The sequence below is a fragment of the Numida meleagris genome, chromosome 21 (assembly GCF_002078875.1).
Source record: "Numida meleagris isolate 19003 breed g44 Domestic line chromosome 21, NumMel1.0, whole genome shotgun sequence".
In the NCBI taxonomy this organism is placed as follows: domain Eukaryota; kingdom Metazoa; phylum Chordata; class Aves; order Galliformes; family Numididae; genus Numida; species Numida meleagris.
The window spans coordinates 1194404-1208588 of record NC_034429.1 but is presented as its reverse complement, the minus strand read 5'-3'; the positions used below and the strand labels follow the sequence as shown (position 1 = coordinate 1208588).

The following is a 14185-nucleotide window of genomic DNA, read 5'->3' as shown; positions in this document are numbered from 1 at the left end:
AGATAAACATTACCATTGTGTCTTGGAAACCTGAGCCCAGGAACAGGTATAGAGTGAAAATGGGTATTTCTAAGGCTCTTAAAGGAATCATGTTTCCTCTCGTGCTTGCTGTTTAATGTAGTCTCTTTAGAGCAAGTCCGTCCAGGAGTAGGATGGGAAGAATTCCTCTTTTTTTTTTTTTTTCCTAAATAGCTGGGAGCTGCAAAATAAAGTGGTTTTAGTCTACAAGTCACAAACACACTGAACATTTCCACCTCCTCCTGAGCCCCTGCTCCATCCTACGAATCCTTACAGACGATGGGAAACACAAAACAACCCCACAATGCACACCAGCCCTAAGCACGAGGATGCTCCAATGCCAGATTACAAAGGTAAGGGCTAAGTTTGCAGACACTTGCCACAGGGCCATTCAAACACCAAAAAGCAACACAGCCCTGTAAATGCAGGACAAGGTTTGGAGCTCAGATGACTGCTTTTGGAAATCTGCACCTCCTCCCCTATGCTTGGTGGGCTTTAAGCTCTGTTACAATTAAAAGCACCCCCACACCTGCCTGGATATTGCCATATCACACCCTGACGCTTCCTCTCCACTTGAATATTAACCCTTTAACATTGACCCTTGTCCAAATGGGGGCTGTGTTATCTGAGCATGCAATTAGAGGCCCTGGGCTCAGTCATAAGCATCTCAGGAAGCACAGGCTCTGTAACAAGCAGCAGTGTCAGTTTTCTGATAAGAATTATCAGCCTATGAGTGCAAAAAAAGTTTGTAGCACAGTTCCAGATGTCAGCAGTGAGATGTGCATGCTCTCCCAGCCTACATTCCCTTCCCAGTCCAAGGAGAAAGAAGGCAGACCAAAAGGAAACAATAACACAACTCAAAGCATCTCGATTTTTAGATGAAGAAACGGCACCTTAAGCATGACAGAAATGGTATCAGCATCTCCAGCTCTTCAGTACTGAAAACAGCATCCTGCTTTCCTGCATTCTCACACCTGCTGAGAGAGAAGAAAGTTTTGCCAGCTGGATGCAAACAGTGAGGACAGGAGTGATTTACACCGAGCAACAAAACACCCGTACACCAGGAGTTCGTATAAATCCCACTTTTAATCATGGACAAATTTGCTTTCAAGTAAAATTAACAGTTTTTAAATAAAATATAAATTAACAGTTCAGGGTACTTAAAAACCAAAAGTAAAAGACATTGTGCATGTCTACTCTAGCAGAAACAAAAGCCTAGGCATGTTCCAGTTCTTTCCACCATAGTGGAGTTTCAGGGCAATCTCTGAGTGACTACGAAACAGAAAGAAAGGATTAAAAAGTGGTGACTTGTGCCACTATGCAGATACATGTTCTGAGATAAAAGGGGAGACTGTCACATATAAAACAGTTGTAAGCAGTTTTATGGAAGCACAGCATTGGGTGCAGTAGATTTTTTTCTTCCCCATCACAGTACTTGTTATAGAATATAAAAATCTGGAAAGCTGATCTAAGAGATTGTTCCCTTGCTGCTTTTGAAAACCCTGCACTTCCTTTCCTTTGATTGAAGAGACTCAGCATCAAGAAATCTAGCAATATGAATCCTGGAATCTGGAAGAGAGAATCAAACTCATTCATCCTAACAGAATTTCACAATCTCACCCACAGGATGAGAATTCACACTCACTTTCTTACCATACATAGCTTAAGCTGCTGCTACATACTTACTGACAGTCTTTTCTCGCCCCATGACACACCAAAGTGCATTAATTTAAAAAAAAAAAAAAAAGGAATTTTTGGCAGATATTATTTCATGAGACTAAGACAAACAGGCCCCATGCCCCCATATTTCCAAAACCTAGCTGAACTCCACACTCCGGGCAATTTGCTTCCTCAATGAAGGAAAGAAAAAAAAAAAAAGAAAAAAAAAAAAGGAGAAACCCTGAGGCAAAAATGGCTTTTTGTGTAGGAAGTCCAAGAGTTGTTCTCCACCACAGCATCTCATAAGGCTGCAGAGATCTTCTGTGGTGGGAGGCCCTCCTCGATCCAGAGGGAAGTAGATGAGCTGTTACGCAGCATTCGCCTGTGGATCCGCCTGAGCCTCAGCAGGTAAAGCAGGATGGAGAGCAGCACGATCAGAAAACAGACAAAAAACAAATAGTGATTGTAAACAAAGGAGAAGCTCCTCCAGTGGGAGTGACTTCCACGGAAGTTTTCTTGCTGGATGTCTCTGAAAGGAAACGAGGGGATAACACAAGTCACAAATCAAGCCTTGCCTCCAAACCAAAGGAAACAGAGCCCATCGGAGCAGGACAGGCTTTATCAAGCATTACGTGAGCTACTTCAAACACCTCCTCAGGTTGCATATGTGCACTAGAAGCAGCATCCTGTCTCCCTCTAACTGTCAGAAGCTTTGCTATCAGTGACCATCTTCTCTCATAAAACCCTATCGCTTCCACCCCAAAACTGTCCAGGCATCACAGAAAACCAGCAGTACCTTAAAGGTAAAAACCGTGTTCGGTACAGAATGGCTCCCAGTGTCCATTGCACCTCCTTGTCGTACACCTGCAGGGCAGTTTTCAAATTGCTGTAGCTTGCAGGGAAAGAGAAGCCACTGTGAAATACTTCGTATATCCAGGCAGACTTAAAACACTGGTACCTATTAAAAAACAAAGTGGCAACATCAGGCATTCCATTTCTCAGCAGTTACAGAGTCCCAAAGAGCTGGGGAGCACATTGAGACATAGGAATAGCAGCAACTTTCATGGCTGATGCAATATTTAAGGTTATATTCACACTTCCAACGATTTCACTAAATGGACCGTTTGGACGTGACCTCTCCCTGGCAACTCTGCATGAATGGATTCGCTGTACAAACAGAAATACTCACTTCAACCGGTGGAGATCAGCATGTGATGCATAAAGACCACGGTCAAAACGTTCCCGTAGGACAGACCACTTAGTGGCACAATAATCCTTGAAGAAAGAAAGAAAAAAAAAAAAGACTTAATAGGCTTCTACCTCGAAGAAAAAAAATGCCACTTGGTGAGATGCTCTGTAAATACCAAGGCTGTACATAGCAGTGTCCCTTGCACTGTGGCTAAGCCTGACCACAGATGTCACTGTCTTTTGTGTGCAGCCATTTTGATCCTCACTTGGCATTTGTGATTAAGCTAATCATCAGTAGCACATGAGTTCCTCAGTCATACACCTGGTAATGAAATCTATCCTCAGGGCGCTGCCAAAGCAGGGTACACTATAGCATGACTGTCCCCAACAGATTGCTAGGGGTAACACCCGTGAAACTGGCACAAAACACAAAGCAAGAGGAAAACAAATTCTCACACCTAAAGAGAAGCAAGGGGTAGCAGAAGCGTGGACTTCTCCGGTATCAATGCTTTTCTGCATCCTATTTCCTTTAGAGTGCAGTTTACTATTGTGCTTTAAAGCAGCATTTTAAGAGAACACCCAATGAGGAAAAAGAGATGCCTGGGGATAGGTTATTACAGGATAAAAGAAGACTGGGATCCTTAAAGAAGGAGTTGTGCTGCAAGATTTTCAGCATAAAGCACTTTTGCAGAGCAGCTGTTTCAAGGCAGAGAAAGAGTTTCTCTGGAGAACACTTTACCTTTGCAGCTTTAATAAATTTAGCAGCATTGTAATCCCCTCCCATGCGCAACACGTCCTCAGTGCTGTAATAGAACTCTGAGAAACCATAGAATTCACTGTTCTGGAAGTGCACAGCAGGCTGGTAGACCCCATTAAGAGATGTCTGAGTCTCATTAGTCTTATTCATGAAGGGCTGAATAATCTCACGGCACAGATTGAAGTCTCCTGTGCCCCGCAAATACATTATCTGTCCGTTCTGATGGATCTCATCCTGAGCATCCACGGGCAGGCAGGGATCCAGGTACGGGGAATCCGAAGTCATGCCAGTCTGTCTGCCCAGCAGTCTGATTAAGAAAAGCAACAGCAGAAGATCAGAAACATCTCAGAGCCTGGCGTGAAAGCATCAAAATAAAACATCCTTATTTAAAGAAACTCCAGCGTTGCACGAGGCACGCTGCATCCACTAAGCTTTACACCAAGACTAAACACACTTAAGTTAGGGGTTACAGAAGCTCCATTTCCAAGCAATCAAAGCCAGTTACCCATTTTTGAGCACCGTACTGGTAAAGACACTGTTTTCATATCTCTGGCGTGCTGCATTCCCTCCAAAGCCAAGGAACGTTGCGACGTAGACTCTATACACGTGCTCAGTTTGATGAGCATCACAGCCCAGGTTGAATTCTGCAAGTAAGTTTTTGGCAACTTCCTCCTGTCGGAACACAAGCACTGAGATTAAATATAAACAACGTGAACCAGAACTTGAAGATGAGGGCTTTGAAAAAAAAGAAGATGTCCTTGACATCTTTTTATGTCACTCCTTATGCATTCATTTGCTTGCTATTTGTCAGAGCAAAGCACGTTGCTTTCAAAGCACTGCACTGGATGCCATCGGTCCTTAAGGAAATGCACGAAGCAGGAGTTGCTACGAATGACACTGAAGTGATTTTTCCTCTGAGAAAAGATGAGGAACAGCAGTAAGACTGTAAGCATCACTGGCAGTTGCTGCCCATCCTCTGTTCAGGAACCTGGAGAGGTTCCACAACCAGAAGACCTGCTCTGTGCTGGTTTGCATTCAGATAAAGCCACACGACTGTCATCATCAGTTGCCTGCAACTCTTCCCATTTCCAGTTCACCTCTGGCTGGGGCAGTTTGTTCTGAATCTGAATGCTCATACTTTTGTTTAGCAGTCTGAACGACGCGTTACACCACCTGTCTGAAAGGCAGCCTGGTTATTAAACCCCATAATAATAATGAAGAGCTGTAATGCCACAGGAAGATTGGAAATACACTTGCATACAGCTCGTTACAGCAGTGCACTGAGAGCCAAAACCACGCTGCTTTTATGCTACTCTGACTTCAGATGATTTCTCAGTGACGTTAATGGGAGGTCATCCAATTCTAAAGCTTCAGGCACTACTCTAGAGCTCAGTGGACTGTAATCAGAGCAAGTTACCTTCCCTTTAAGCCTTCCAACAAAGAAATCTGCATCCTATAATAGATGAACTGTGATGAAGATGTAGGTGATATTCTAACAAACTGAACTGTTATCCCCAGGTCAATGCAGTTTCTACCAATCCAACATATGAAGGAAAAAACCCCACATCTTATACAAGTTCTTAAAAAAAAATAACTACAAACAGAGACTAAACTATAGAAGAGCCCCTTAGTACCACACAGATTTAGAAATTGTACAAGCACGCATGCACACATGCACAGAGAAAGAGAGTGGATCCACTTAAACAGTTAGTAACAAGTTGTGCTAATTGAAATCAACTTTTTGAACGAAGAAATACAAATGAAGTGCTTAGCTGATGAAGGACTCATATTTGCCATCTTCTCTCGCCTTTGGTTTGGATGTGATGTAATGAAGAATAAGACTCAAAACAAGGAAAACGAGGGGAAAAAAAAAAAAGGAATACGCATTAAAATAAACCAAAATGAAAAGAAGGAAGTTGCACAGATAATAACCTGCTGTGAAGAGGCAAAGCTTACAGTTTTAGGGACTTCGTATGCTATCTGAGTCGACACTCCACCCATGTCAAGAATACCCACTGTCCTCTTACGGAAGATAGCTTCTTTGTTTTCACTGCCTGGGACGTGCACCTCCACAATTGCTTCATCCTCTGGATAAAAACAACAAAAAGCCACTGAGAAATGCAGTCAGAATGGGCAGAATGCAGCACTGCATTTGTGTGGAGCTGTTTTGGGTAGCAGGGCGGATCACTGAAATTTCACACATATATTAAGCAAGCATCAGCATCTATGCATGCACTGCTTACTAACATCACTACCAAAAGAAATTACATCAACAGCAACGTGCTTTAACCCTTCCCAAAATCCCATTCGTGGCTACTCACCATCATCTGTATGTTCAAACCTTCCAAGGACAAAGTTGATGCCAATCCAGGCATACACTCCTACATGCAGAAGAAAACGTTTGGACATCTCAGTAATATTCTGAATTAATACATATTTAGACATCAAACATTCCCAACCCATTATTCCACGCCTTCTTTGTTAAGTCAGGATTCTAAGGAAAATCCTAATTCAATACATTAAAAACAACTTCATGTCTGGATTTCAGATCTAAGCAAGCACGTTAGCTCCCAAAGAGATTTTAAGCCCTCAGCAAGCTGGGCACAACAAAACACTGCTCTTCTAGAAACCATTTTTCCCCACTACTACAGTTCTTCCATCTCTTCCATCATGAACATTGTGTCTTACCCTCACTCTTCCCTCCTAAAGCCAGAAAATTGCCTAAAATCACTGCTCAACATGGATGAGTTATTGTCACTGCTCATTAGAAAACATTTAGACAAGCCAGGAGATTGCAGCAGATGATTATCTCCACACTCCATCTGTTGCCACTGAGGAATTCTCTCTCACATCTGAACCAGAATTTTAAAAAGCAGTAAATAAATAAGAAATTTCCCCAGTTGTAGCACAAAAGTAATAAAGGTTACAAAGGTTTTGATCGTTTTTCCAACACAAACCTACCTTCCTGTTTCCCTGAAATAACTTCTGCATGCGAGTCCGAAAACAGAAAATCAAAATGCACAGGGATATCAGTGACCAAATCTTCAAGTATTGCCTTCTGCTGGCTGCAAAATTACAGTTTGAGCAGTTAAAAACCAGTCAGAGACACCAGGCCTGCTATTCTGAACGCGAAAAGGGAGAGAGCCAATGACCTTTCTGGGAGAATCCTCATTCCTGCCGTACACAGAATATAAAGAGGAGTCTCTTTGTGTTTGGCACGGGGCACGTGTTCAGCAGCAAAGCGTAGAAGTGGGAAGATGTAATCACTGACCTTCTCAGGAGAGTTAGCAAACTCTGAGATGCCTGGTGAAACAGAGAAACAGGAAAGTGAAGCAACTCAAGCCTTGGGGATTTCCTGTCTAGGAAACCTTGTTAAGTGACACACAGAGCAGAAACAACCAACCCAAAACCAAAGCCTGGAAATGAACTAAGAAATGAATAATTAAAGCTAACACTCAATCATCCTCCAAACACTAAGCAAAAGTTTATATTAGATACATCACTGTAATGTGACAGAAACTACAGCAATAACAGTGGGGTAGCAAAAGCCCCAGGCTGCAGCAAATCCTGACAAGCCCAAACACAGCAGCCATGGATGCAGAAAAAAAGGAAGAAAATTTGCTTACCTTTGGAAGGCCTGACGTAGGCAGGGTCCTCCAGAGAGATGCCCCTCACCTCCATTGCCAACCCTTCAATGAGGGCTAGGAAGGGGTGGGCTTCATCCCTTCCATCACTCAGGTCATTGCATGCACCTGAGCTCCCCTAGGTTGGCCCTGCCTTCCCACCAGGTGCTCAACCACTGCTTCAAGCCCTGACTTAGCATTTCTGCTACAATCCCCTATTTAAATAATTGGCTCGAGTAGCCTTATAGAAAGCAGATTATTTATTCACTAAATAAACAGAGCCAAGTGAATTGACAACTGAACCAGCAGCTGTCTTAGCACACAGAAATCTCTCCTTCCTGCCCACTGGTGTCATGTTGCAAGCTCTAAAGATGTCCAAAGCTCTCTGCAAACAAAACCCAAAGAAATCTGGAGGAGCACCCCACTGACAACCTCTACGTGTCTTTTCCCCAGACGCTTTCAATGCAGTTTAAAGAAAAGCCAAGTTTGGATACAACACTATCTAGAAAAAAATCACATCTCAAAATAACTTATTTCCAGTACCTGGTTTAATTTTCATAACCACTGGTTTTCTATTTTTGTCCCTCATCTGTTTTATGTCCAGCAGGTCGTGTGGATTACCGTTGTGTCTTGGCCAACAATACACAAAAATCCGAGAGCCACTGCTACCACAGTCCACGACGATCCCATAGTTCAGATTGGGGTTGTTTGTATCTGTAGCTTCAGTGTCCGTGACCCGGGCAAGATATCTAGAAGAAAACGTAGCATTACCACCTTACAATCAAGCTCCACGTGCAGGTATCCCTCAACATCAGACTCAAAGAAGCAGAGTTTTCAGTATTACGCTGTCGTTGAAAAAAAAAAAAGTGCTACCCATGAAAGCTGAATTACTGATAAACTGAAAGCAACTTAGATAAGGGAAGCTTCAAAAACAAAGCATGAAGGTCACTCATTTCTTCCCCCATTTATTTATTTTATCCATTTATTTATTTTATCCCTGCCAACCTTTGTCCTTCACATCAAAACTGCATTTCTTTCCTCCCACCAGAGCCTTTCCAACTCTCACCTGTGAAATCTTTTGTCCCTGGACGCACGCCCGTACTTATTGCGGATAACAACCAGCGAGTAGTAAAGCAGAGAGACAGCAGCAGCAAGGATTCCAATCACCACGATCTGACGCAAAGTGGTGTTGAAAATACGTGGACATCCCATGGGAGAGATGCTGAAGTGCCAAGAAGCGGGAAGCAAACAAGAAACGCCAATCCTAAAATTCAAAGAGGATTCTGTGAGGCTGTGATCTGCTTTAAAGATGGACTTCGTCACCAAGAAGAAGCGCGGCGCGTTCTGAAATGAGCCAAGGATAAAGACATGTGCTGTAAACTTCATTCGCTTTGCTCTACCTCTGCTTTGCTCACGCTGATTTGTAGTCAAAACCAGATTTCCACCTTTCAGTTCCTCATTAGGCATGAGCTGAGGAGCAGGCACTCAGTTCTATCCTCAAATGAGATGTGATGTCTGGTGCCCAGACCTTCCCTCAAACAACATCACAGTTTGACAGTTCCTTTGGGATTCTTACCTCCCCATTTTGGGAGGACCAGCAGACAAGAGAGCAGCTGATGCTCCAGAATCAGCCAGTCACATCCAGCTGACAAGGAACAACCATTTTCAAAGCCATTGCTCTTCCCTTCCTGAATTAAAGAACAACAAGAGACACATAATAATCCGGATAACATTACGACAAGCAACACCAGCGGGTCAAACAAGCAGACCCTTTCCCACCATTCCTCACTTGCAAAGCAACACATAGAGCACAGAGTGCAGGTTTAGAGCTCCCCAGAACAAGACACATCTAGACACACTGGAGCACATGCAGGGCCACAAAGAGCATTACAGTTCTGAAGCATCTCTAACACAAGCAGGGGTGAAAACTGAGAAAGTTCTGTCCGGAGAGGCGACAGCCCTCACCAACACATACAAGCAATAGGAGAAGGAGGTGAAGAAGAAGACAGACTCTTCACGGCTGCCCACAAACATGCCCGGAGCGGGCAGCGGGCAGGCACAGCCCCAAGGCCTGCAGCCCCCGCCTCCTCTCACAGCCCCAGCGGCGGGCAGGCCCCAAGGCCCGGCCCACTCTCCCCCTCCAAACCGGCTCCCCAAAAACCGCACCCCCAGAGGCTGAAACCCCTCCCCAAGCTCAGCAGCACCTTCTCCACCCTTGCCTGCTCCGTTCTTGCCCTTATCACCCAACCCGGACCGCTCCACGCCGCCCCGCAACGCCCCGCACCTCCAACCGCGCCGCTACCCCGCCGCATAGCAACCAGCCAGCGCGTCGCTTCCGGGTGCGCCGCCGGATGTGACGCACTCACGCATACACGTGGCGCCAAGACTCGAGGGGGCGGGCTGGGAAGGGATTCCCCGGGGGGCGTGGCTACGAGAAGAGGGCGTGGCTAAACGCGATGGGGGGCGTGGCTAAAACGCTGTGGGGGCGTGGCTAGGCGCGGAGTTGGCGCCAGTTCAGTGGCTGGGGGCGAGCGCTCGTCGCGATTTAATTGCTACGCGGCTGTGGGTGTGCGAATAAAACGCGGAGTCCTGTCAATCTGCTCTGGGGGAAACGTGCAGCTACGTGTCAGCCGTAATAAGTGTTTATAAAGCCAATAATTAATAACGCCGGTACGGACGCGGCAAGAATCGGAGCTTTGCCTTTCAGCATTCCGCTGTGCTCGGGGGTTTATTGTCATCGCCCGCCCCGATACCGGGCTTTGCTAAAGTGGTGGGAAATTGTTCCCCAAAATGCATTTGGGTGAGAGCAGAGCGGTGCGAGGCGCTGCCGCGGAGTGGCGGTAGTGTCCGGAGCGCTGCGGGAGAGCCAGGAGGTGGGATGCAGCGAGGATGCATCACTAGCAGCCCTGGGCCGAGTTTTGCACACCGGGTTTTGCACGTTGGATGGTGCATACTGAGTTCTGCCAGGTTCTGCACGCGGTGTTTTGCACAGCGGCTTTGCACGCCGGGTTTTGCACACCGGACGTTGCACGCCAGGTCTACACGCTGAGTTTTGCACGCCCCGTTTTGCACGTCGGGTCTGCGCACCAATTTTGCATGCTGTGCTTTGCACACAGGGTTTTGCACATCGGTTTTGTGCACCATCTCATAACCAAGGTGGGCTTGAGGCTCTGCTTCCCACCCGGGCTCACCAAACTTCGCCGCTTTGCAATGCACTGAAAGCAAAGTCACTCATCTTGGAGCGTTCATCCCCGTTAGCTGCAGTGCTGTAATTAATTGATCACAGAAGCAATGCAGACGAAGTCCTAATGTCCACCTCCTGCACGCAGACACGCTGCATCACAGCTGCAGCAACGCCTTGCACTGGGTGCAATGAGCACTGGGAGCCCTGCAGCCGTGCTGTGGGTGCACAGCTCTGCAGGACTGCCAGAAATTGGACTTCTTCAGGAGTGCAGCATTGCATCCTTTCTGCGTGCTATATACCCCTTGTTAGATGATGAAGAAATGCAGAGCTGCCGATGCAAGCGGGTTGCCAGAGCCTGCAAGCAGCGCAAAATGGAGGCCCAGGAGGAATGCTGCATTGCTTTGTGCCTGCTAATTACTTCCAGATGTATGGGCTCTGCAGCAGAGGAGGAAAAAGCAGTTTGTGACCATATTTTTTGCAGCACTCCTTTGTGCCCAGAGCACATAGCACGACGCGGACCCGGGGTGGCAATGCTGCAGGGCTGGGCTTGCAATGGGACACTGGGGCATTTGCAATTGCAAATGGAGGAGCGGGGGGTGGGGGCTGCATCCCACCAGGTGCATCCCTATCTGGCAGAGCACAGCACCCACCCTGCCCGCACCCTCTCCAGTATCATCCTACAGCAGCAGCACCAGGGCTGGCAGATATGGGGCTGCTGATCAGCTCCGAGCAGAATTCAGAGTTCTTTTTTGCATTTTTGGGGGGGAATTTTTTTTTTTGTTCTTCGAACTCCCGGTTTAAAATAAATTAAAAAAAAAATCCCGTTCCAGCTGGCTTTTTTATTTGCTTGCCCATTTGCAGGGCTCCCACCTCATCCTTTGCAGCTGAACTCGATGCGTTGCACATCCCAATGAAGAAGCTCAGCCAATGCAAGGCAAAGAGCTGGTGGCAGAGCATCGCCACCGCTTTGGGTGCATCCCATATCCCCTCATTTTGCAGCTTGCCCAAAAGAAAGCAAACTACAGAGCCGTGCACAAAGCCAGCAGCCCCCCTGTACTCGCTGCCACCCCAAAATCCTACAAGCATGGCACAGGGCTGAGCCTTTCCCATTGTTTCCTGAGGGCTCCAAACCAGAAAGGTGAGTTGGTGAAAAAGATTGGGTCCAGGAAGTGAAGCAAAAAAAAAAAAAAGCCTCAATTATACCCAGGGACCGCCTCTCCCCGCTGCATTAATCCACCGAACGAGGTAAATTAGGTCAGATTATGGGAGAGCTGAAACAAAACCCACAGGCCAAATTCCTCGTGTCCACACCTCCCAAGCTGCAGAAACGTGGCTCTGCCCATGCAGAGATCAGTACCCAGCGTGCCTCGTTTTCCATTGCTCACCTCCCCATAGCAGCAAATACATTGCACTGTAGCTTGAATAAATGGGTCAGCCCACTCCGGAGACAAAACAATCCACTTGGCTTCATTTGGTCAAAGAGATAACAAATAAAAGGAGTGCACTGTGCTCGGAGAGCAAGCATGGCACAGAAAGTTCAGGTTTGAAGCAGCACGGAACGTGCACTTTTGACCCATTTTTTTCCACCTAAGGGCAACTCTAGGGAGCAAACCCACAGGGTTTGCTGCAGACTCACTGCTTAAAACCGATTTGTAGGTTTTGCATCTCTTTGGGAGGAGCAAGGGTGGGAATTGCGGGCTGATGGCAAGGCATCTGTGATGGGGAACTGATATTTCCTGTTGGCACTGCATCTGCAGCGTGCAGGATGCGGAATGGCAATGGCTGCACAAAATGCTATGGGGGTTTCTTGGTGTTGGACATGGAGCTCAAGCTGGTTGCATTGCCAATAAGAGTGCAAACGAGGTACGTTTTCTTTGCACCGCACTGCTACAAGGTGCCCTTCCCTTGCCACAATTAGAAGGCCAATTACCTGCTGTTCATCACCCCAATTAATAGAAGTGTCCTGCAATGCGCTGCTGGAGGGCAACTCCCTGCGCCAGGCGTTCCCTGCCCACCCTTCAGACAGCACCGAACCCACGGTGGAAACTGGGGAAACGCCCCCCCCCAAAAAAATTAATAATTAAAAAAAAAAAATTATGTATCTCTCTGGATCTGGTAGATAAACCTCAAATTTCAGGTTCCCAGAACGTGCCCGCCCATGAGCGGGACACTCCTGCCTTATCTGCATGGGTGCATCTGCTCCATCCTGAAGCTCCAGCCCCGATAAGCGCCCTAATGGGCTGGGGAGGGTCCTGCACTGGGCTGGGAGCAGCAAGGAGCGTGTCGCTCTGGGAAGGTCATTTATTTCTTGCTGAATGCTGTTTCACAGCTGTGGCAGGGTGCAGAGGCCCCGTACCGGAGGTCAGCAGGAAGAACTCAAACCTTATGGGTCTGAATCACCATGACTGTGTGATGCAACGTGAGCGCAGATTGCAGCTGTGCATTTCGCAGTGACCTGCTGGCGTGTGGATGAGCTTGCCCTGTGCAAACCTTCAGCCAGCCCGGGTTTTTAGCAGCACAGGAGGCTTCACTCTCTGTTCCATCCCTGCTGATGGAATCTGGGGCCGGCAGCAAGCAAGCTGCTGGCCAAAAGCCATTGCATGAGGCTGAGCTGTTTCAAAGGGAAGGGGGTCTGTACATACATTGAGTTCATGCCGTTGATGGATGGCTCTTATGTGCTATGCCAGTGTGGAAACAATGTCACACGGTGGGAATAATTCCAGCTCTTCTACACAACAGGGAAAAATCCCTGTGCATCATCATGCTGGCATCTCTGCTGCACCACCCGTGCGCTGCGCAGGCAGCAGAGCCTCTGCAGAAAGGATTCCTCACAGCAAAGCTGCTTGAGGTTGAACTATAACCTGGAAACAGCTCCGTATTTCACTCTGATTCATCCCACTTCTTATCAGGCAGCAGGAGCGAAGGCTTTGGGGGAAAGGGCTTATTATGGTCAACGACAACACAACTTCTCCACCCCGACAAACGCATTGGCAACAGAGTACCGGTTGCTTACAGAGCATGAAACCTCGATGAACCACGTGCAGCAGCGCTAGGAAGTGCTCCTGCCAAGCCCTAGCTCGGCCCTTTCCCTGCACGAGGCTGCGTTACAAGAAGGAAGTTCGGCAGGCCGGCCTTGATTTATGGCCGCGCCTTGCCCTGCAGACGGGGTGATGCGGAGGGCACGCACGTGAGATGCAATCTGTGCTGGACAGCAAGAGGGATGGGAGAGCAGCGGTGCAGGGGTGCCTGTTCCAGCTGTTCCCACGGCCATGCCTGTTTTAGGGCGCATCGGGGGGGCTGTGCGGGGCAGCGCAGCGCACACGCGCCAAGGGCTGCTTTACTCTCAGCAGCCCCACAGGCTTCAAAAATAAAGTAAAATAAAATAAATTGATGCAAGGCCCACGATCCCCGCCCTCCTCTCCACCACATGCCCATAACGCGCCGTCTACCCCGAAAGCCCGCGCTGGCACGCGGGAGGCGCGCCGCATTCCCCCAGCTGTCCCGCCCCTTTCCTCTCCGCCCAACAACCAATCCCGTCCCACGCCTCCTTCCCATTGGCCCGCTGCTCTGTCAATCTTCCGGGCTGGCCTCTCTGTGACGTCACATGAGGCAGCCCGCCCCTTCCCTCTACCCAATGGGAAGCGGTGGGCGGCGGGGGAGCATTTCTATTGGCCAGCGCTCTGCGGGGCGGGGCGTGGCGCGGGCGCGGCTTTAAAGCGGGGAAAGGGAGGCGCGCGCTCCCCGTGCCGCGCCCCC

At 47.9% G+C, this 14185-nt stretch overlaps 2 protein-coding genes across 6 annotated transcripts in view; both read right to left on the bottom strand.

Annotated features, from left to right (window-relative positions):
• LOXL2 (lysyl oxidase like 2) overlaps window positions 1-1021 on the bottom strand; it is a 42154-nt gene extending 41133 nt beyond the window's left edge. Inside the window, exons 1-2 of the mRNA XM_021374852.1 lie at window positions 912-1021; window positions 14-199 (exon numbers count right to left, since the gene is read on the bottom strand). The gene's annotated coding sequence lies outside the window, so the exon portion shown is untranslated. The remainder of the gene's footprint in view (window positions 1-13; window positions 200-911) is intronic.
• On the bottom strand, window positions 1086-9655 carry ENTPD4 (ectonucleoside triphosphate diphosphohydrolase 4). Of its 5 annotated transcripts, none has more exons than XM_021374856.1 (13): window positions 9530-9655; window positions 8822-8933; window positions 8312-8509; window positions 7789-7994; window positions 6775-6925; window positions 6584-6687; window positions 5944-6003; window positions 5555-5709; window positions 4128-4294; window positions 3605-3929; window positions 2867-2952; window positions 2474-2635; window positions 1086-2206 (listed from the first exon to the last, which is right to left on the bottom strand). In XM_021374856.1, the coding sequence occupies exons 2-13, from the start codon at window positions 8827-8829 to the stop codon at window positions 1978-1980; spliced, it is 1851 nt and encodes a 616-aa protein (XP_021230531.1). In that variant the 5' UTR covers window positions 8830-8933; window positions 9530-9655; the 3' UTR covers window positions 1086-1977. The 5 variants fall into 5 exon arrangements, with proteins under 5 accessions (XP_021230531.1, XP_021230533.1, XP_021230532.1 ...); XM_021374858.1 differs by having other exon boundaries at window positions 5579-5709; window positions 9530-9654; XM_021374857.1 differs by lacking the exon at window positions 9530-9655 and adding an exon at window positions 9450-9480.

Coding starts and splice junctions, on each gene's coding strand:
- ENTPD4 (XM_021374856.1), bottom strand. Junction 6,004..6,583: donor TATTTCAGGGAAACAGGAAG/GTAGGTTTGTGT, acceptor TTCTGCATGTAG/GAGTGTATGCCTGGATTGGC. Junction 2,953..3,604: donor AATTTATTAAAGCTGCAAAG/GTAAAGTGTTCT, acceptor TCTTTCTTCAAG/GATTATTGTGCCACTAAGTG.